Below are 20,505 nucleotides of genomic sequence, written 5' to 3'. Positions count from 1 at the left end.
AAAAATGAAGAAATCTGATTTTGCATAATTCTAAGAGAAAGCTTTAATGCTTGTTTAACCTATAGTGGCTTGGTGCACATATTATGTTAAGATATAGAAAGATTTTTATTTGCTTGGGTAAAACCAATATTAGTGTATGATGATAGTGAATATAGTTATTGCATCTGGAAATTCAAGTTGACATGCATGCTTTCTCATGTTATACCAAACACAACAATCATGTCCAATTTGTTAAGTTGAGAAAGAACAACTTGATAAAATCAGGTCTAAGTATACTGTGGTATGTGAATCAATTCAATTGTGGTTCATTCAGTATATAATAATTAAGCATAGTGTATCAGCTTAATTGTTGTGGTTAGGTGTCACCTCATGTTGATCAAAAAGAAGGAAAATTTTTGTTTCCTTTGATTTACTGTAGGTAATACTAGTTTTTGGTTTAGCATTGCATTTGACCCAACCCATTGCCAGAGCAATCAGCGAAATGCTTTGGACTGTTTGCAAGTTATGTGTTTTGCTTAACAAATAGCTAAATCTTTCAAAGAATAATCCCTTTTTGTAGCATCCAATAGTGTAATTTCATTTTTAGCCCAACCTAGAATCTTTGCTGTGACTTTTAAGTTCATGATTTTTACTGACAAATGCTGACACTAGCTGGATGCAACAACAACAACAAAAAAGGATAAGGATGAGGAGAAGATTATAATTTTTATTGAAGTAATGAAATCATGTATGATCTTAAAGTTTATTTCCCAAATTCCCTTAGAGTTCATGAGTTCATGGCCAGAGGATGGGGAAATAAAAACAAATGACATGGAAAATATATAGCAAATGAATACTTTTTCTTTGTAGGTCTGTGTAGATGTTATATCCTTGAGGCTTGTGGAAGAGATAGGAAACAGCAACAACACAAAAGTCATATAGACAGATTATTTGTAAAGCATAAAAACAATTTCATTTAAATACATTGGTTTGAAATGTTATACCGGTATAATATTTGATCCTACATATAGATAGCTAAGCCATAATGTATTTTTGGTTTAGGTTCATTGTACTGTGTGAACCTCATTTTGTGTGGTGTAAGTCTGATTGCTTAACTATGATTCATAGAAAACTTATAAACTGCAGTCTAGCATAGCAGTTCAATCTAGACATTGCTTTCCTGGATCAGACATAAAAGATCAGTTCATTCTACAGTACATTTATTCTGCTCAATCAATACAATTATTTCAATGTCAACATTACACCATTAGATTAGTTTTTTTTTCCATTGAAGCTATACTAAGGCCATAGAATGTTGGTGGTGCAAATTGTTGATGGAAGAATGGGGTCATATGATTGGCAGCCCCATGGCAACTATTATGAGGTCATGAGAGCAACTAGAAGATCCTTGCCCTACCTGGAAAGCCAGTTGGCTTGTAGGTAGTAGATGTTTCCTGGTGTGGTACAGGCAAGAAAATCTGTGCTCATACCAGATATCAACCCCCAATCTATAATGGCCAACATTGTGGTGAAGACCATCTGGCAATCCAAGGAAATAAACGAGGCTGGAGACACACCAACAAATATTGAGAGTCGGGCCCAAAGCAGTAAGGATCAGCTTGGAAAGACTACTAGCATCAAGGGCTTTAACAAAAAAAAGAAAGCAGTTTCTTTCCATGGGTGAGTGACCTGGGAAGGGAAAGGATAGAAATGAAATTCAGTGCAATGGTTGTAGTAAGTAAGAACCTACAGGAAGGGAGGGTGCAGAGTAGCACTTCTGCTTTGCTTATTATACATGGTTTCAGATTCAGTTCCAGGCATCTAGAGAGGCCTCTGGGAAAAGATTATGCAACCCACCTTTTTCTCCTTCAGTTCATGGAGAGCTGCTCCCATCAGATCTCAATTTTGTTGGACTACAACTCCCAGAATTTGTAGTCTGCATAAAGATGGCCAAGAATAATGAATGTTTGTAGTCCAACTGACTGGGCTAAATGAATAATGAATCTCATCTGATCTAAATAAGGTATTACAACAGTGGTTATTGCTGACAACTTTGGCCAGGCATTGTGAAAAACCATTTTCTGGATTTTCTGTGAGATGAATTTGTGTATGAGTGGGGGGATGGGTGGCATTAATCTGCAATGTTCACTGTTTCATAATTCTAGCTGGTAATGCCAAAAGAAGAAATTTAAACCCTTGGGCATTTTTATGCATAGTGCTCCAGGACTTCATTATCTCCCCTATGCTATTTAATATTTAAATGAAACCACTGGGAAAGGTCATTTCTTGGTTTGGAGTTCAACAATATCTTCCTGATATCTAGCTCTGAGCTGAGCAGAAGATGCATTTTCTCCCAGTATGTGAGTGGTGAGGGATTGAATGGAATGGAATGAAACAAAGTGAAATTGGATCAAAGCAAGAGGGTGTTACTGCTTCTTCAGAAACAATTGAGCTTTAGAGAGGATCACATTCGTTGATGGAGCTAGTGTGAAAATGAAGATCCTGCTTTTTGATTAGCAGGTGGATTTTTATTTATTTTTTACCAGAGAAGACCGCACAATTTTGTCTAGTATTTCTTTTGCATTTCTTGTAGGATGGGAGATCTTGCCTTAGTAATATTGATTATTGCAATATTTTCTTAGATGGGTTGCCTTTGAAGATGTCCTAAAACTAGTTGGTGCTCATTGGCTGGGACTTCAATCCATTTCAATGGGATACCATTGTCCTGTGGTTCTGCATTGATTAACAATTTTGTTTGTATAAAATGCTGATTTTGATCTATGAGGCCTTTATGATGCTTTATGAACCATCTTCTCCAAATAGGTACAGTACATCCTATTTGGGAGGAGTTTCTCTGGATTTTCTCCCACTTCAAGAAATGGTGGGCATGAGAGCCTTTTCTCTTTTTGGAACAGGCTGCCCTCTCTCCCCTTCCCCACAAGTTCTGTTTGATTTTATTGGATAAATAAAGAGTGTTGACTTGAGGGCAGGATATAAATGATGAAATAAATAAGACTATATACCTTATATCAATGTGTTGCAATTCAAGTCTCAAATTTTTCGGAACAGTATTCCAGGATATCAATCATAAATCCCTTAAATTGAGGATGTTGAAGACCAACATACACACATAAAAACATCATATTTGGGAGAGCTGAGCCAGGATATCATATTGTTTTGATATCTTCATATATCAATATTTGTTTGCTCATGAAAGCCTAGTAGAAGATAATAAAACTGATATCAACCAAGAGTTGCTCTTATCAAAGAATATGTTAGCCACTGAGTCGTCATAAGTCTTTTTGCTGCAATACTGCAATCTCTCTGCATTATATTATATGGGAAAGAAAGTAGTAAACAGCTAAATCTAAAGATAACATATCCCCTTTTCCCACCCAGAGTCGAGCCCCATTTTACCACTGAAAGTCCCAATCTGAATTTGAAGCGTTCTTCTGCTTGCACTAATGTTTCTCTTCTGAATCTAACTGATGGGGAACGTGATGATTCTACCACCGAGAATGAATCCACAGATGACGGAGGCTTACCAGGGGGAGCTGGAGGCGAAAGACGGGATCCTCTGTTTCCCATCAAGCCAGCATGGTCAGAAGATGAAGATGATAATTCCAACCAGCAGGTGAGGACATGAATCACAACCCCACATTTTATTTATTTATTTATTTATTTGGTTTGTCAACTGCTTACAAGATAATAGGTATAAGTAAAAACATAGTTATGAATACATGGATACATATAAGAAAAATAAAAAAAATAAAAGAAACTATAGGACAGGGATGGTAGGCACGTTGGTGCGCTTATGCACACCCCCTACAGACCTCTTAGGAAAGGGGTGAGGTCAATAGTAGACAGTTTAAGGTTAAAGAGTTTGGGGAAGAAACCACAGAGTCAGGCAGAGTATTCCAGACATTGACCATTCTGTTGCTGAAGTTGTATTTCCTGCAATCAAGTTTGGTGCGATTAACCTTGAATTTGTATCTATTGTTTGCTCTTGTATTGTTGTGGTTGAAGCTGAAGTATTCATTGACGGGTAGGACATTGCAATGTACTTGTTGCTGCTTTCCTAGATAATTAACTTGCCTTGGTTTAGTATTGTTCTAATAGCAGACATGAAGAAAACTTTTATGCCACTCCCATAAAAAGATTCTTGCCTTTTTGGTGCTATAATAGACTTAAAGATTCTCCTTTTGCAAGTTTCCCCCCAAAAGGGTTTGTACGCTTGATACTATTTAGTTCTGTTTATCTTTTCAGTCCACATTCCACTTTGAAGATGCTGCTTCCAAGCCTCTCACATTTCCTTGGTGACTGGAAGGGATGAATCCTGTTTGAACTTCTAATGTTTTTTTTTATAAGAATGTTTTTTATAGTATAAAATACAAACACAGAAAAACAAATAATAGGAAAAGAGGGGGAGGGAAAAGGGAAAGGAAGAGTAGGGAAAGAAAGAAAGAAAGAAAGAAAGAAAGAAAGAAAGAAAGAAAGAAAGAAAGAAAGAAAGAAAGAAAGAAAGAAAGAAAGAAAGAAAGAAAGAAAGAAAGAAAGAAAAGGCATTGACTTCCGACTCTCTTTGGTATAGTAGAATAAGTTAACATCAAACCTCAACTTTTTACTTTTACATCATAGTATAAACTAGCCATTTCTATAAGAACAAATCTAATCAATAAAACCCAAAATCAAAGTTTCATTTTTTTCCACCTCAAGCACAAAGTTCAAGAAGCAGTTTCCAAGTAGAAACAAAAGTAGTTGTGGGTTTTTTTTTCTTTAATCAAAGCAGTCTATTTAGCCATCTCTGCTAACTTCATCAACTTTTGCAGCCATTTGTCCATTGTGGAAATCAAAATGTCCTACTTTTGTGCATGAAGTAATCTTGCTGTTGTCAGTATATATAACATTGAAATTCCATTTTTTTTTTCAACTCTTTTTCCATTAAATGTAAAAGAAAAATTTCTGGTTTTATTCTTATATTCACTTTAAGAATCTTCTGAATTAGGATATGAATCCTACTCCAATATTTCTTTGCTTTATTACATGTCCACCATAAATGATAAAAAATTACAATTAACTGTAAAATTATCAATTAACTGTAAAACCTTCTTTATTTTTTTTCTACCAAGACAGCAGCAAAAAGTTTTTAATCATTTTTTTAATAATGATATTGATGCGTAGTTCACTGCAAAATATAATCTGAAATCAGGTAAACACAATCCTCTTTCTTTTGCATCTTGTATCATCTTACATTTAATTTGTAGTTTTTTTTCTTGCTACATAAATTTAGATATTTCTTTCTGCCATTGTTCGATTAGAGCAGTGATGGCTAATCTTTTCGATACCAAGTGTCCAAAGTGCATGTGCACACATCACCAAAATTTAGACGAGTGTCTAATCTTCTGGACCTTGGCCTTTCTTATTCAATCTTCCTTTGGATTATGGATTTCCTATCTGGCCACTCACAGATGGTCAGATTAGGTAATCATACCACTTCAGCCCTTATTCTTAACACTGGTACACCACAGGGTTGCATGTTGAGTCCCTTACTCTATACTCTTTATGTGCATGACTACATTCCCACTCACACTAGTAATACTATTGCTAAATTTGCAGGTGACACAACAGTGGTGGGACTCATCTCCGGGTGGGATGAGTCTGCCTACCGAGATGAGGTGGATCGGTTGCTTTCGTGTTGTGGAGACAATAACTTGGTCTTCAACACCAACAAGATCAAGGAGCTTATAGTGGACTATAGAAAGAACAGATCAGATATCCAGCCCTTGCTTATCAATGGTGACCGAGTGGAGCAAATGGCCAGTTTTAAGTTTCTGGATGTTACCATAAAAGAGGACCTGACCTGGGGTGCTCATATTTCAGCACTGGTCAAAAGGGCCCAACAGAGATTATACTACCTGAAATTCTCAGGAAACAACAACTGAATGAAAAATGGCTGGTGACCTTCTACCACTTCACCATAGAGAGTATTTTAACTTACTGCACTTCTGTATGGTTTGCCAATTGCACAGTGGCAGATAGGAAAGCACTCCAGAGGGTTAATGTCATTGCCCAGAAGATCATTAGTATTGCATTAGTATTGACAATAAAGAAAACTAAACTAAACTAAAATTATTTTCATTCATTCTTTTTCTGTATCTTTGATGATATTGCATCATGCAAAAATTAAAGAGAATCCAGGGTTTTTTTATAGCAAGGTTTTTTGTTTTGTCATTATTTGTTCAAGAAAAATATTCCTTAAAAATCTTCAAAAGTCTTGGTTGTTTAGGAAGTGGACTAGGAAAGAATTTGCCAACAGAATCCCCTTGAACATAGCCAATGAGAATAGCTCTTCTAGAAGAATTCATTCTCTTGAGATCCTCCTTCTGCAGAGATATGTTTGTGTCATTCTTCATTCCTCATTTGCTTTCTGCATATGGCCTTTTAGGGCGCATCAAATGTTTACACTTTCCAAACATTAGAGATGCTCAAAAGTTGTGACATGCCTTGGGGATTGTAAAGATATTTTGGTTACTTTAATATAATTTAGATGTGCTTGACAAGCAACTACATAAATACAACTTTTCAATATTTTGTTTGTTTCATTTATATTGTTCCAAATATGTCTTTCTTTGCTTTCCTTGATCCTCAGCTGCAACAGGTACATTGCAACAAGCACGTTTCTACTATATGGCTCCAGTGTCCCTCAAATATGTCACTAATTTCTTCTATCACTTTTAACAATGAGTTCGTAGGTCTCTAAGAAGACCTTTTGGTTGACACCAAGACTGAAATAAATTATTGGAAAGTGTGAAGAAGTCAAGAGTAAATGGATGATCTGGTCTCTTCTTACATTCTCTCCCAACAGGAAGTGAGCAATAGTGGCCTCTTGCGAGCCAAGGACTCCATTACCAGTCTCAAAGAGAGGACATCTAAGGTCAACCACCATCTTCAGAATCTGCAGGTCTGTTTTTTTTTATAGACTGCATAACTGAACAGTTAGATTTCTACATTGACCATGTCTGTTTCTGCTTTAATAAACAGGAATGTAGAATGAATTTGTTTTTATTTTTTTTAAGGCTCCTAATGCAAGAATTCTTCATTCTGACTTTCTGGGCCAATTTGAGGGAGAAGGTGCTAAATTCTGTCCATCTTGTTGTAAAATCAGATTTGACTTTGTCTTCATTTTGCCTTCATGCCTTTGCTTTATTGCTATCATTTAATTTTTCTAAATAATAAGTTAAAATAAGTTAAAAATTTAAAAGCAAGAATGTATATGTTGATCCTTAAAAAAATTAATTCATAATTAAATGTAATTTATTGTGTAAGCATTTAAGTGCTCCAGTACTTTTAATCAGACAGAATTATACAAAAAAAAGTAGAAGAAAGAGTGTTCATGGGAAAAGGTGGGGTTGGAATGAAGGAAAAGGTTTAAAAGTAGACTATGCATGTTATCCATAAGGTTAACATTTGCCAGTTTGCTTTTAGTCAGATTATGTACAATTCTTATTTTAGCTTTTAATGATATTGCCATCACTTAGGCTTGTTGGTTTGGAATTTTATATACATGTCTCTGCTCAAATAGCGTGACAGCACATGTAACTGTAAGAAATGAGGCAGAGCATTTTCTAGAATTGCCCAACCATCCTGGTGCCTGAAAAGCAAAAATGAGCCTGGTTCTATGTTACTTAATGGCCCTGGACAATAATAGATGAATGGGGCAGAGCTTTCCTAAGACAATTAGAAGTTAATTTTCATTTGTTCTATTTGATCCACACCAAGGATAAAGCAGCAGCCTGCAGCTAAGGTGCTTCTGTGTCAAAAAAGTTCCCACAGGTATGGAAGGGCATTCAAGTCAACTGGTTTCAATTGGCTGGATCTTCCTTACAAAGGAGGAAAAAGAACCTTGTTGATTGTTTTGAACCCACTAGAGAAGTTAACAGAAAAGGCATTTAGATCAAGTGAAAGCCAATTGGTGGAGTGGTTAAGACAGTGGTCAAATTCAAGGTCCGTGGTCCAGTTCTGGTCCACGGGGTGCTTAAATCTGGACCGTGGGGCTGCCCTGGAAACAGCAAAGGATAGGCCTGCGGTGCCTCTGCCAGCAAAAACGGGAGGGCTGCGTGCGGCCCTCGCAAGTTCCCTTTTCGTTGCAGGAGGCCATCACAGCTGGAAATGAAGCTCAGGAGCCCGTTTTCGCTGGCAGAACACTCGGACCACAGTAGGCACCCCCAATACGAGTGACGTTGAGCTGCCCATGCCCCCCTGCATGTCCCATGGAAGTCAAACACAACTGATGCACAACTCAATGAAATTGAGTTTGACACCCCTGGGTTAAGGCATCAAGCTAGAAACCAGGTGAATGAAGTTTAATCCTGACCAGAGTATAAAGAAAGCTGGGTGACTTTGGACGTCGCTGTCTCTCAGCCCTAGGAATTAGGCAGTGGCAAACCACATTTCCAATGTAAGGCAATTAAAATCAGTCTTAGAATATTAAGTTAAAAAAGAAAAAAGAAATGAGAGATTTTTCAGCTTTCTTCAAGCTTCCACTTCTTGAAAAGACTTTTTTTTAAAAAAAGAAACACAACAATGGTTGCAAATTCATATTAGCTGATTCCATTTGTTTTCTTCTTGGGTTCTAAGTTTCTTCCTGTTTCCTAAAATCTTTTGTAGGAAAGCTGTCGAAAGGTGTCAAAATCTGTGGAGGATGCTGAAATTAAGACCAGTGTGCTGGAAGAAAATTCAGCCCTCTTGGAGGTGAGGGAGAAGATTTGAGACTTGCAGGAATATGGGGTGGTATCAACAGTGCAAGTAATTCACAGCATGTGGAAAGGTAACAGAGCTGCTATGAGCTAGTAGATTGATGGAGAACAGTTGTCAGAAAGTAAGATTATAAGCAGAATCTATGATCTTGGGGGATTGCATTTAAGGAACCAGGATTGGTTTCGTCTAGAATTAGAACAGAGTCTGTAATTCAAGTTTCTAAATATTTTTGGCTAATAGCAAAAATAGAAAAATAGCAAAATAGAAACAAAAGCAACTTGCTGTAGAGATTTTCAGAGATCAGATTATTGGGCTGGGTTGGTCATCTGACCAGTTCTCTGCCACTTATCACTAGGTGCCCTTTTTTGCCCCTCCATCTGTCGCTTTTAAATCTATTCTTCTTTTTCATCAAGGCATTCTTATCAGATATTTAAAAATATGGACCTTTTAGCAAAAGACAGCCAGGGATTAAAGATAGATTACAATTCAGTTCCACTGTTAACTATAAGAATTTATTTTTTGTCAGGCTGGCCTACAGCACAAGAAACTGTTTTAGGAAAAATTTGGAGAAAGAGCTGTACATGAGAAAAATAAGCTCCTTCAGTTATGCTTGATTTCTTTTGGCATAATGTTTTTGAATCAATAGGAAGGTATTTTGTTGTTACCTTTTCTGGAATTTTCTTTTTAAATTCTCAATCTCACCAGCATTAAGTTTTGGGTTGGCATTGAACGGACAGAGGCTCTAATCCTACCCCACTATTATCTGTAGAAGCTCATTTTGCCAGTTTCTCCCTCTCCACAGCTCAGGCTAGTTCTGTTGTTGCCAGAAACTAGAATTAGAGCTAAATTTGTTAGTTGGAGCTTCTGACTAAAAGCTGGGATAGTACTTTAATAAATCATATCATTATTTATTGTCAAAAGGCTTCCTGATGGGCTGAATACTACAGGTTTGAGTCTCCGTATGTTTAAGAATTAGCCACATTGCTGCTCTCTAGATTCGTAGATGAAAGATGCAATGGTGATAGTACAATATTGCAAATTCAGTGTTGCTAAGTTTCTGGCATAGGATCATTCCTTTTTTAAATGCTGCAACTGCTTCAACTTGTTTTCCCCTTTATTTACCATCTTATTAAATTGAAAAGGATGGGATCACTCCCAAAGAAAACTTCATCAAACTGCTTTCTTCTGTGGATGCACTGTATTTTCCTCCAAATCTTGGATTATAACAACTGTAGTTTCTAGCTAACCCAGCTAGATTGGGAATTATGAGTGTTGTCATAATTATACTCAATATCAAATTAATGTTATTGTTTCCCTGTCACTTCCCCACTCTGTTTAGGAGAAACTACGTAATTTGCAGCAACAAGTTCAAGTAGAAGACTTTCGTTGGTAAGATCTCATAGCAGTTGCTTGAACAGGGTAACAAGTAGACTCAATAGGCAGAATAGTAGCGATACCCTCAACATCAGCCATCTATGAAGAGAGTGGTGCTGTTTGATTGACATCCATTCATAGCCTATGATGAATAGTGGGCAATTGTGAGCAGGTCTTGGGCATAGTTGAAAATTCAAGCATGGCTTCCACCTTGGCTTGCCTTCTTCTGCTGGGAGAGATCAGGTACTGTGAAGTGGGAATGGAAGAGCCTTGGTTTTGCTAGAGGCACCAACCCTTCAACCTGGTCTCTTTCCATCACTCCTCACTCTAGGAAATGTATGCTGGATCTGGCCCAGAAGGAGGCATTGCGGCTGCTGGCCCAGCTGGGGGTGCGCTTGGAGGGGGTTCTTCCCCAGCGGGAAAGGACACAGGTGGAACAAGGCCAGGAGCTCAGGATGCTGCGGGAGGAACTGGATGAAGTCTCTACCACGTATGTGCCTCTCCAGAGCAAACAGACTTCCCTTTCTCTCCTCCAAGGAGCCCTCATATTCCCAGCAAAGAAAAGGCCAGATTTTAGAGATGAAGTCAAACGCAACCCATTATTTATTGTATCCTAGAGCTAAAATACAATGAGAGGTTCACTTAGATAACTTTTATTTATGTTCCTAGTGGTGGGATTTGCTCCCTACATACTTATAGAACTTTTTCCTCCTAGAGTTTTGATTTTAGAAAAGTTAATACAACCTCCATGATCATCACTTTCTATTAAGAGTTATAATTTTTGTAACTCTGTAATCCAGTAGGGAAGATTAATATAATACTAGTTTTGGCCTTGTTGCCCTGGAAGATGTCCTGATCACTATAACTTTTTTTTTTAAATGAAGTTTTCTAATGTTTATGAATCTTCCAAGAGCAAGCTTCATGAATGTGCCTATGGTCTCTTGGCCTTTTTCTTCAGCAGGTTTCTTACACATTAATATAGACTTAATTGTACCAAATTCTTTGCTAAAAAAATACCAGGGGATTCAAAAACTCAGACATCAGATTCAGAATAAAAGAGGGTGAGTCCTCTAGTGTATTTTGAATCTGTAGCATCTCCTGGAACACAAATGCCCACAAGCCAGGAAGCCACTATTCTTCTGCCAACCTATGATGTAAGAAAATGAGATCGCTCCTATTTGAAGACCTTGCACCAGAGATAAAAATAAAAAAGGCTATCAATCTATGTGGCAGGCAAACTTACATTTCTCCAAATTGTTACAACGCTATGAATTTGGAAGTTGTGGAAATTTGCCCTTTTAGTTACAACTGCTTTCTTCTCTGCTAGGGCAAAACGGACTTCAGTGTCTCTCACTCAGCTTCGGGCAGATCTGGATGGACTCTTGGAAGACATATCCCGACATCTTGCAACACTGAAGAATATGGAAGCATCTGACCGGCCTCTTTCTAATTGCACTAGATGTTCCAGGTACCGAATTAAACCTTTGGGTCAGAATTGAAGAATACAGGCCAACTTGAGAATCAGAAGGATAGACTAAGAAAAGATATGGAAATTAGGGCAAAGCTGAGTTTGATTTCCCTGATTTCACATAGGTTAGTGTCATAAAGGCTCTAAGTAATGTTTTGTTTAATCAATATTTATTAAACAAAGCATTACAGGTAGTCTTCAACTTATGACTGTAACTTAACCTGGTATTATGGTTGCAACTCATGGTGGCTGCTAAATTGATTATTGTGCGACTGTACCTAATTTTATCTTTTTTTTGTAGAGGTTCTTAAGGAAATGCTATGATAATTAAGTGAAATCATAGTCATTAAGTGAATCCATTTTATTCAATTGGAGTTTTTTTTGCTAGTCACCAGATATAAAGGTAAAAATCAGCAAAATACTTGAAAAATTTAGAGCAAACAACTTTAAATGTGAATGATGCCATTTTTAATTGAGGGCTCCCTATAGTGGCTACTGACTTGATATTATAGATTTCCTTTCATAGACCAGCAGGCAATTGCAGTTTTCCAGTTCACAGAAGAACAAGTTCGTATTACAAAAGCAAGTGAATTGACTACTCACATAAACACTTAATTGGCTGCTGCTAAAAATGCAGTTTTCTACAAAATCCAGTCTCCGGCATTGGCTTTAGATTCCTGAGAACATCTGTTTTCATTCATTTAAAAAAAATTATGTTGCTCATGTAATTGGCATGCATGTTTAGAAGAACCAAGAAGAGTTGGGTTTTTAAAACTCTTTCCAGCTTAGATATTTCATACATATATTGCCTACCTTCTCTTCTATCAGTATTTTGAGACCACCGTGTCAGTTCTGGAAAAGGGGGCAACTGTCCTAAAGCAATGTTAAGTTGGACCAGTGCTTCTTTGCCTCTTTATGTTAAATACTTCCAGAGATATCTCATATTTACATTATTTTCAGTGCAGCAAACGGCACTCTTCTGACATGGCATGGAAGGAGTTTCCTTGACGCTGTACCTGGGCTGTTGTCTCCCTTTCAAGATTTAAACCTATCATATTTTCTACATTGATTGACTGTGTAAATGGCATCCCTTCTTTTCTTTCTTTTTTTCCCATTTCCCGGTTCCCACCCACAGCTACCGCATTGTGAATACAGAGGTGCTGCGAAAGATGTTTGAACGTGCGATGGCGCCCATTTTGGAGGAGCTGAAGCAGAGGGGCCAACCAGAAGGCATATGCCCCAGCTGCCAGCATTTGCAGAAGACGATGACACAGTGAGGCACAGAGTAGACTAACCCCAGACCCTCCTGCCCCCAATAAAATGTTTCCAGAGTGCAGTCTTTCTGGAGCATTTTTCTGACCCTAAGTTATGCAGGCCAGACCAAGATGGCCTTGCACTGGGAAGTCTGGAGACAGATCCATCTTGGCTAAGGATGTTCAATCTGCAAAGCTGCCTTGCCCAGATTCTATTCTACGATTCTGTTCCCATTCTAATCAGACATCTGTTCACTAAAATTTCTGGTAGGTGTTTTTCTAAACACTACTGAAAATATTTTGAGAGCTTGAAAGATGAGCCTGTGGTCTTCACTGAGCAAAGCACAATAGCTTTGTCACTAAGCTTTTCTTCCTCTCCTCTTGGCTCATACACGGAATGCAGTCCAAGAGTTAAACGCAGCCTCTGAGAATTCTGGATGTACTTTCTGAGCACTTCTATGCGTGCTGAATGGTAGATTTAATGTGGCTGACAGTGACTGAAAATGAAAGTCATAACATCGACAGGGAACAATTAACAATATTAATTGTAATGATAAATGTAAATTAAATGTTGTTTTGTCCTGGCCCTGTTGATTTTGACGAGTGCAGCCTCCATATACTTTTCCAAGTCCAAATGTGACTCAAAGGAGAATAATGCTACAAATTGCTCAGCTATAGTTTTGCACTAGCTTCTGATTGTGTGGTCTTCCTGTCTACTTCCACGTTGCTTTTTTTCTCATTTCCATCTATTTTCCTATAAAAAAAACTGTTCATATTCTGTAGGAAGGGTAACAGCACTGACCTAGCACAGTGAAATAACTTTGGGGAGTTGAAAATAACCTTTCCATGTCCAGCTGAATAAATCTAAAGACATTCATGAAAATAATGTAACATATTGCCTGTTCAAGCTTCAGGTTTTGGGATATGTGAGCTCAGAAGCACAGACTTTCTTTTCATTAATAGGCAAATTAGCACATGTGTGTCTCTAGCTTTCTCTTCTTGCAAAGCTTACTTACTGAAAATTTAGAACGTTGTTTTTGTTCTATTTTATTTATCAACACATCTTTTGCATATATGGAAACCCATCATTGTTGCCTTGTTATTTATTCCATGGATATAGTATCTTAGTCTCTTGGTGGTTATAGGAGGAACAATTTCCTAATTTTATGTCCTAATTTTAAAAGTCCTTTATAATTGATCTGATCTTCCCAGATATTTCTATAAGGGGAAATAAGGGGGAAGTCTGAGAAACAGTAGGGTGGAAGAAAAAAGAATCACTAAGAAGTTTCTAAATAAAATTATATACGAAGAGAAATTTAGTTTGCATTTTCTTTCTGTTCCAGCTTTTTGTGTCATGTAGCTGAAATTGTCAAGAGAACACCAGCTTTTGACTGGGGCAGGCATTATTTGTTTAATCATTTTAAATCCTTCTACAACCTTGTAACTAGGTTAGCAGTTTTCAGCAATTTGTTCTACTATGTCAGAACCATTTTATAGGATAAAAAATGCTGGGCATCAGCTATTGTAAATCAAACTGAGCTATAAGGAGTCTCTTGATAGCCCACAAGTTAAGACCAGTAAAGCAAAGGCAATAATATGGTGGTTCCAGGTGATTCCCCTCTCCAGAGATAAACATGTACTAGCAATGCTACTTGTGGCTGACTATAATTAAGTGCCAAATGTCAGAAATATGTCAGTTACAGTTGCTTAGGTTCGTTTAGCAATCATTCAGTTATGACAGTGCTAATAAAAGTGATTTACTATTATCCTTGCATTTACAACCATTGCATGTCCCTGTGTTTATGTGATCAAAATTGGCTGCTTTGCAACCAGCATGTATTTATGACAGTTTGCCACTTCCAGGAGGGTGAGGGGATAAAAGGTTGTAAAATCAGGTGCATATCACTTAACAACTGCCTCACTTAGCGATGGAGATTCCAAACCCAATTATGGTTGTCGGTTGAAGTCTACCTATATCTGTTGTTCTGGGGACAGGGAGTGAAGCTAAAGGTATGAGGCATTTTAAAAACTCAATTCTCACACCCCATTTGATATCCCTTGCCATTTCTCTGTCTTAAATCATCCAAAATATAAACTAAAAATGAATCTTTCACTGCTTAATGGTTGTTCAAACTTGCACTAAGATCTAAATTCAACTATGGATAGTTTAAAAAAAAACCCAAACGATTTTGTAGTTGAGCCATGGTGGTGCAGCAGTTAGAATGCAGTATTGCAGGCCAATCCTGCTGACTCCTGATTGCCAGCAGTTTGATTTTCGATTCTCACCAGGCTCCAGGTTGACTCAGCCTTCCATCCTTCCAAGGTCAGTACAATGAGGACCCAGATTGTTGGGGGCAATAGGCTGACTCTGTAAACCGCTCAGAGAGAGCTGTAAAGTGCTGGTATATAAGTCTGCTATAGCTATTATATTCTGAAGAGCTTCCTGCTCTTAGTCTCTATGTAATTCACAACATAACTTTCGAATTTCCAGGAGTGGTCTTTACACATGATTTAGATTCTCATTGATTACTATCTTCTTTTACACATTACCTACTAAACTAAAGTGACCAAGAGGGAGGAGACAATGTTTTTGCTACCTATTTATTAACCACCCCTTCTAAGGACTGTCATTTCTGCAGGATCCAAAACTCTCAGCCTCAGGCATTACCACTGAGTAAAGTGAACTGAGCTGTCAGATCTAAATCTACCCTTTAGTATTTTTTTCTATGACTGTGCTGTTCCCATCTCTTGCTACAGTCACAGGCCTGACCATGCCTTGTGGCCAAGTGCATGCAAGCCATCAGGAGGCAGTAGAGTCCTGCAGAGGCAGCCCTGGGAGCATGCAGGCTGCTTTTCCCTGTGGTACTTGGCTCTCTGCTCTCTTAGGTCAAACCGCTGACCTTGTTTGCTTGGTGACCTACAGCGTCATGATTACAAGTATTGCACATATTATTTGCTTGGCTTGATGCCCCAATGGATTAATGAGCTCTGTAAGCCTTCCTTTTCTCTCCCTTTTCCAACATCCAATCAATGGATGTTGCTCTGATCAATGGAAGTAGGATTTGGAACAACCTTAGAGGCTCCTGCATAAAGAAGAAGTACTGGTATAAGACCATCCGCCTTAAACAAGCATGCCATCCAAATGCCAAGCACCATCTCAATCTAATAAGTTTGATTCAACACTCTAAAGAGCTGAAAAACCTCTCCATCTTGCTATGAACTCTCAGAAGGTAATGAAGTGCAAAAGCTTTTTGGAAGTTGCATAACACCATCTACTTTTCTAACTGCAATCTGGCCGTGCCCCCTTTTTCACATCATTTCCCTAATATTCTTTCTTGTATGTTCCATAGTTAAGCCCTTATATATTTTTTAAAAATGGTCTTCAAATGACAGTTGCAGAAATGATGCAGAAGGATGGTAGTCAAAAACTACTTGCTAAAGTCTCTAGAGGGGTGAAGTCTGGTTTGTCTGATAAAAGGAAATTTAAAAGAGGCAGTATGAAACACTTTGGCAACTGAGGGCTCCCTTCAAAACCTCTTGGTGTTTAGACATGCTCCTTGTCACTTTCCAACCTTTCAGTTGACCAAAACCAGACTTTTTTTGGCAAGAACTCCCACTCTGGAGTTTTATTAATATTTATAATGCTAAGAGATAGGCCAATTGATCTGGCTTACATTAAGATTCCTTTCCCCTATATTGAATTTATAGTGATTTCCTATTACCTCAGGCATTAAAGAGTTAGAATGAGGAATTCACTTCATCCTATTTGAAGCACTTTATGGGGATAGCATAATCATCACAGCCACAGGGACTGAGTCCTTCATTTTTGAAGCACAGAATAGGCAGGTAATCAACCACTGTGGTCTGAAGTGGCTGGAGCACAAGGAGAAGAGATTCTAGCAGCTGGTTGCTGGGGAGGCACAGCTTCAGAAAATCCACGTGGGAGCTTGGAGCAGAAACCTCAATCAGCAAAGCTCCCAACTTTTCTGTTCTAATCCAGAAAAAAACTCTTCATCTTGGTTAGCAATCTTTCCCATCAGATCTTTAGGAAATACAGAAATGTGGGCAGGGTGAATAAGAAATCTTACTTGCCTAGAGATCTGTGGTATTTGATTTACAGTAGAATCCAGGCCTCTAAATCCAAAGAGGAACTCCATTGTGCTTGCAAACATCTTCAGGACTGGTCCCTGGGCATCCCCTCCCCCCTTTTCAAAAATCCCTGCTGATCAGTGAACAAAAACACACTCAATATGTGTCATTGATAACTAATTGTACAATACTGCTGGCATTTATTCAGTCAATTGCCAGCTGTGGCATGGGCCATTTTGTTCACTTGGAAAAGGTTCAAGATGTCATTCATGGCTTTCCGGATATTAAACCCAAAACGATGTGCATCCTGTGAGAAAGAGGAAGAAAAATAAAGAAATTTAGCTAAGAAAATAGAATACACATATCAGTGAAATTTCAAAGCATAGACTTAGCATTACTTGGATAAAACATCCAAGCAAGATTCAAGTTGTATCATCTTAGTAGGGGATGAGCATTAGAAGGGAGACAAACACAGTCATATTTTGTGGAATGGGGAATGGGGATTTCCCAGCCAAACTTACTGGGAATTCTAGAAGCAGACAGCTAATCTCTACCTATACACCGTAACTGTATGGGTTCCTAACACCTACCAAAACAATTAGTTGCTTGCTTGTGTTTTTGCATAACATATGAACTAATCCCACTTTGGTTCATTCAACAAATCATGGCTCATCAAAAAATAACTTAGTGCATTGAAAGACCCTAGCCATTTATTTCCAACTTTTTGCTGTCATAAGAAAAGACCACCTGTACTGTATATTTCAACACCCCTGGGGGAATGCATTCCAGAGGGTCAAGAGGCAGCCAAGTTTAGATAGTTTGACCAAGAGAAAGAGTTAAGAGGGCTCCTCCCTAGCAATTCTCAGAGTATGTCTTTAATGATGCAAGCAGTTGCTTTAATATGGCACAATTTCTAAAGGTGAGGAACAATAAAGGAAACTGAAGCAATTATAAGTTGTTCTTGGGGACTGAGAGCGTTTGGCATTTAACATGCATCACTTTAGTCTTTCAGAGGACTCAAGCAATAATAGGAAAACAACTCGTGAAATAATTGATTCTGGGAAAGAAACAGATCTTGAAATCAGCAAGGGAATTGTAAGGGATTAGGCGGCAGCAAGGAAACTCAGCACCTATAATGGCCATGATAAATCTAGCGTTTGCCATTGAATATTTCAATGCACATTTATAGTTGAAACAGATGGTTGCACATGTACATTATAATTTTTTTAACTGTCTTTTGTCTAAAAACTAAACTGCATTTTTTGTTGGCACAACTGGCAGAGGGATGGGGACATGAGATTATAACCATTATCTACATATACCGCTGATGCCATACCCCAATCACCAAGGTAACCTATTCCCCAATACATCATCATCTCCCCTGCTAGGAAAACTATTAGTCCAGACTCACTGTCCCTTGGCCGGAGAATTTGCATGACACGTGGAAATTGATGAGATCTTCACCGACAATGATGTAAGATACTCCATATCCATTATCATCAACCTTTCCATTGGCACAGAAGAAAAAGCAACATGAGGCAGGACCTTTGCTTCTAAAGCCCCACTATTTTCCATAGCAAACCAGCATTCCTAGTGAATCCAGGATTCCTGGGTTTCATAAATATGCATCCCCTCCAACTTTAAACCAATTATATTCCATTTTCCCTTAAGAAAATCCAGGAATTTTGGCATTGCTTACCGGTCCAAATCCACCACCACAAGAAACATAGTCAGGATTATTTTGGATGTCAAATAACTCTATCTGCTGAATGGGAGTCTGACTAGTGGAGAGTCTCCATGGTTCTGATAATACCTGACAAAGAGGAAAGAAATCAGAATAAGGAAGAAGCTCTACCATCATTGACTTTCATTCTATACTCCATTGTCCACTTGTGTAGTATAGTTTCAAAGAAACTATGTAACGATAGAGAAAACATGTTTTAGAAACATGTTCGGCCCCAAATTTCTCTGTAAAAATGAACATCGAAAGATGAAGAGCTTTAGTCCATACTCATTTATTGTGAATATATATAATTAAAAGGTAACATTTGAAAATAATGTAGAATAAGGAGTTCTAAATTAATATAGGAGAACTTGTCAGATTTGGAGATTAGGCTGAAAGAAGATGTTTAAATAGTTATAGTTAAAATAGTTTTCAGGTTCTAATGTACTTAAGAAAATATACATAAGTCAAGCCAGCCACCCAAGTGGATTAGGAAATCTCCAAATTGATTGTGGCCCCCTTTAAAGGGAAATTAGCAATTTACCTGCAGTAAATATCATCAACTCTAGCATATTTCAAAACCACTGAAACACAGTACTAAAAACAAGCAAAATCGGTTAAAATCCTTCATTCTCATTGCAGAAAAAATATATGGCATAGTTATATTTTAATATAGAAATTTAAAACTCAAACAATAAGCATATAGAGATAATGATATGTAATTAATCATGAATAGATGTATAAAAATCAGTAGAGCAGTTTTACATTTTTAAAATCTAGCAGATAAAATATTCTGACACACATCATTCACAACAATCAAATGAACCTTGAGCTTAAAACCTTCATGACTATTGCTGGCTGAGTTCACTTCCTTTAGTGGAGTACAAATGCCTATTTTAAAAGGGAAACAGCCTTGATTATACTTATATCCACAGAAAGTTCTATCCCCAGAAATAGAAACGTGTTTTTGTTTCTGTTTAAATAGCTAATAGATCTATTTCAATGCACACATTTTATACACACTCACACACATACACACACATATAGTGAATATAAACTCTGAAGAAAACTGATTGTTGAGATTTCATTCTATATATAAAAGCATTCAGCTTATCCCAGGCTAAATTGATAATATATATATATATATTATCAATTTAGCCTGGATAAGCTGAATGCTTTTATTTTTGCCTCATTGGACAAAAACCTGCAAGATTCAAGATATAACCTGGGAGGAAAAAGTTATTTATTTTTCTGATTCTTCACTTCACATTTTGAGAACAATTGTCTTTGGGAATCCTTATATAAACCTTGCCAGCAGAATTTACCTCACGCAGGAAAGGAGAATCCAGGCCAAGGTATTTAGAGACAACATAGAGGCAGAAAAGGTGCCTATCAATGCCAGCACCTGTCATGGCTTCCCGGTAAAGATTCTGGTGTTTCTCAGCTGCCACTCGGAAGAGGCGTAACCTTGAACTATCCTGAAAAGAGAAATTGATTTGGCATTATTTTACTGTAGATCTTCATATTCTACACCTCCCTTAATATTCCTTCAGATCTAGCTAGGAGGACCAGTACTCCATATATCTGCTGCCCAAACTTTTAGATTTTTCTTCACCTTATCAGGTGGTCCACTGAATGGCAATTAGGGAGAAGGAATTTTCAGTGGTAGTATTGCATATCTGGAATGGCATCTCTATCAAGAATCTACTTTCTTGTTCTATTTATTCCCCACCACCCCATTGCCAAAATAAAGGGTTTTTACTTCTCCTGACTTTTTAAGACAGTGTTTTTTAAACCTATGCTGCGTTATGTTTTACTATATAGTTACTGCTTTTTAAAATGTATTTAAATTTCAAAATATA

The 20,505-nt window shown here is 37.6% G+C and overlaps 2 protein-coding genes across 9 annotated transcripts in view; one reads left to right on the top strand and one right to left on the bottom strand.

Moving 5' to 3' along the window:
- Nucleotides 1-1,492: 1,492 nt before the first annotated feature.
- LOC113442847 (testis-specific serine kinase substrate-like) lies at nt 1,493-12,951 on the top strand. Its single transcript, XM_087917210.1, has 9 exons — nt 1,493-1,659; nt 3,379-3,613; nt 6,845-6,940; nt 8,647-8,730; nt 10,076-10,121; nt 10,266-10,353; nt 10,442-10,600; nt 11,438-11,578; nt 12,714-12,951. The coding sequence occupies exons 1-9, from the start codon at nt 1,493-1,495 to the stop codon at nt 12,853-12,855; spliced, it is 1,158 nt and encodes a 385-aa protein (XP_087773336.1). The 3' UTR covers nt 12,856-12,951.
- Nucleotides 12,952-17,100: 4,149 nt separating this feature from the next.
- CPT1C (carnitine palmitoyltransferase 1C) overlaps nt 17,101-20,505 on the bottom strand; it is a 42,398-nt gene continuing 38,993 nt past the window's right edge. For all 8 annotated transcript variants that reach the window (XM_087917059.1, XM_087917060.1, XM_087917065.1 and 5 more), the window contains 4 exons: nt 19,969-20,121; nt 18,620-18,733; nt 18,332-18,424; nt 17,101-17,227 (listed from right to left, as the gene is read on the bottom strand). In XM_087917059.1, the coding sequence (XP_087773185.1) occupies nt 17,129-17,227; nt 18,332-18,424; nt 18,620-18,733; nt 19,969-20,121 (459 nt within the window). In that variant the 3' untranslated portion in view covers nt 17,101-17,128. The remainder of the gene's footprint in view (nt 17,228-18,331; nt 18,425-18,619; nt 18,734-19,968; nt 20,122-20,505) is intronic.

The sequence above is a fragment of the Pseudonaja textilis genome, chromosome Z, assembly GCF_049901715.1.
Source record: "Pseudonaja textilis isolate UNSWEBS1 chromosome Z, rPseTex1.2, whole genome shotgun sequence".
Classification (NCBI taxonomy): domain Eukaryota; kingdom Metazoa; phylum Chordata; class Lepidosauria; order Squamata; family Elapidae; genus Pseudonaja; species Pseudonaja textilis.
The sequence above is the reverse complement of the archived record's forward strand: the minus strand, read 5'-3'. Positions and strand labels throughout refer to the sequence as shown.

Bases quoted from the DNA above. Each gene is read 5' to 3' on its own strand.
- LOC113442847 (XM_087917210.1), top strand. From the start codon at position 1,493: ATGGCCAACATTGTGGTGAAGACCATCTGGCAATCCAAGGAAATAAAC. The intron at 8,731-10,075 runs GTGAGGGAGAAG...CACTCTGTTTAG, and splicing joins AAAATTCAGCCCTCTTGGAG to GAGAAACTACGTAATTTGCA. The intron at 10,601-11,437 runs GTATGTGCCTCT...CTTCTCTGCTAG, and splicing joins CTGGATGAAGTCTCTACCAC to GGCAAAACGGACTTCAGTGT.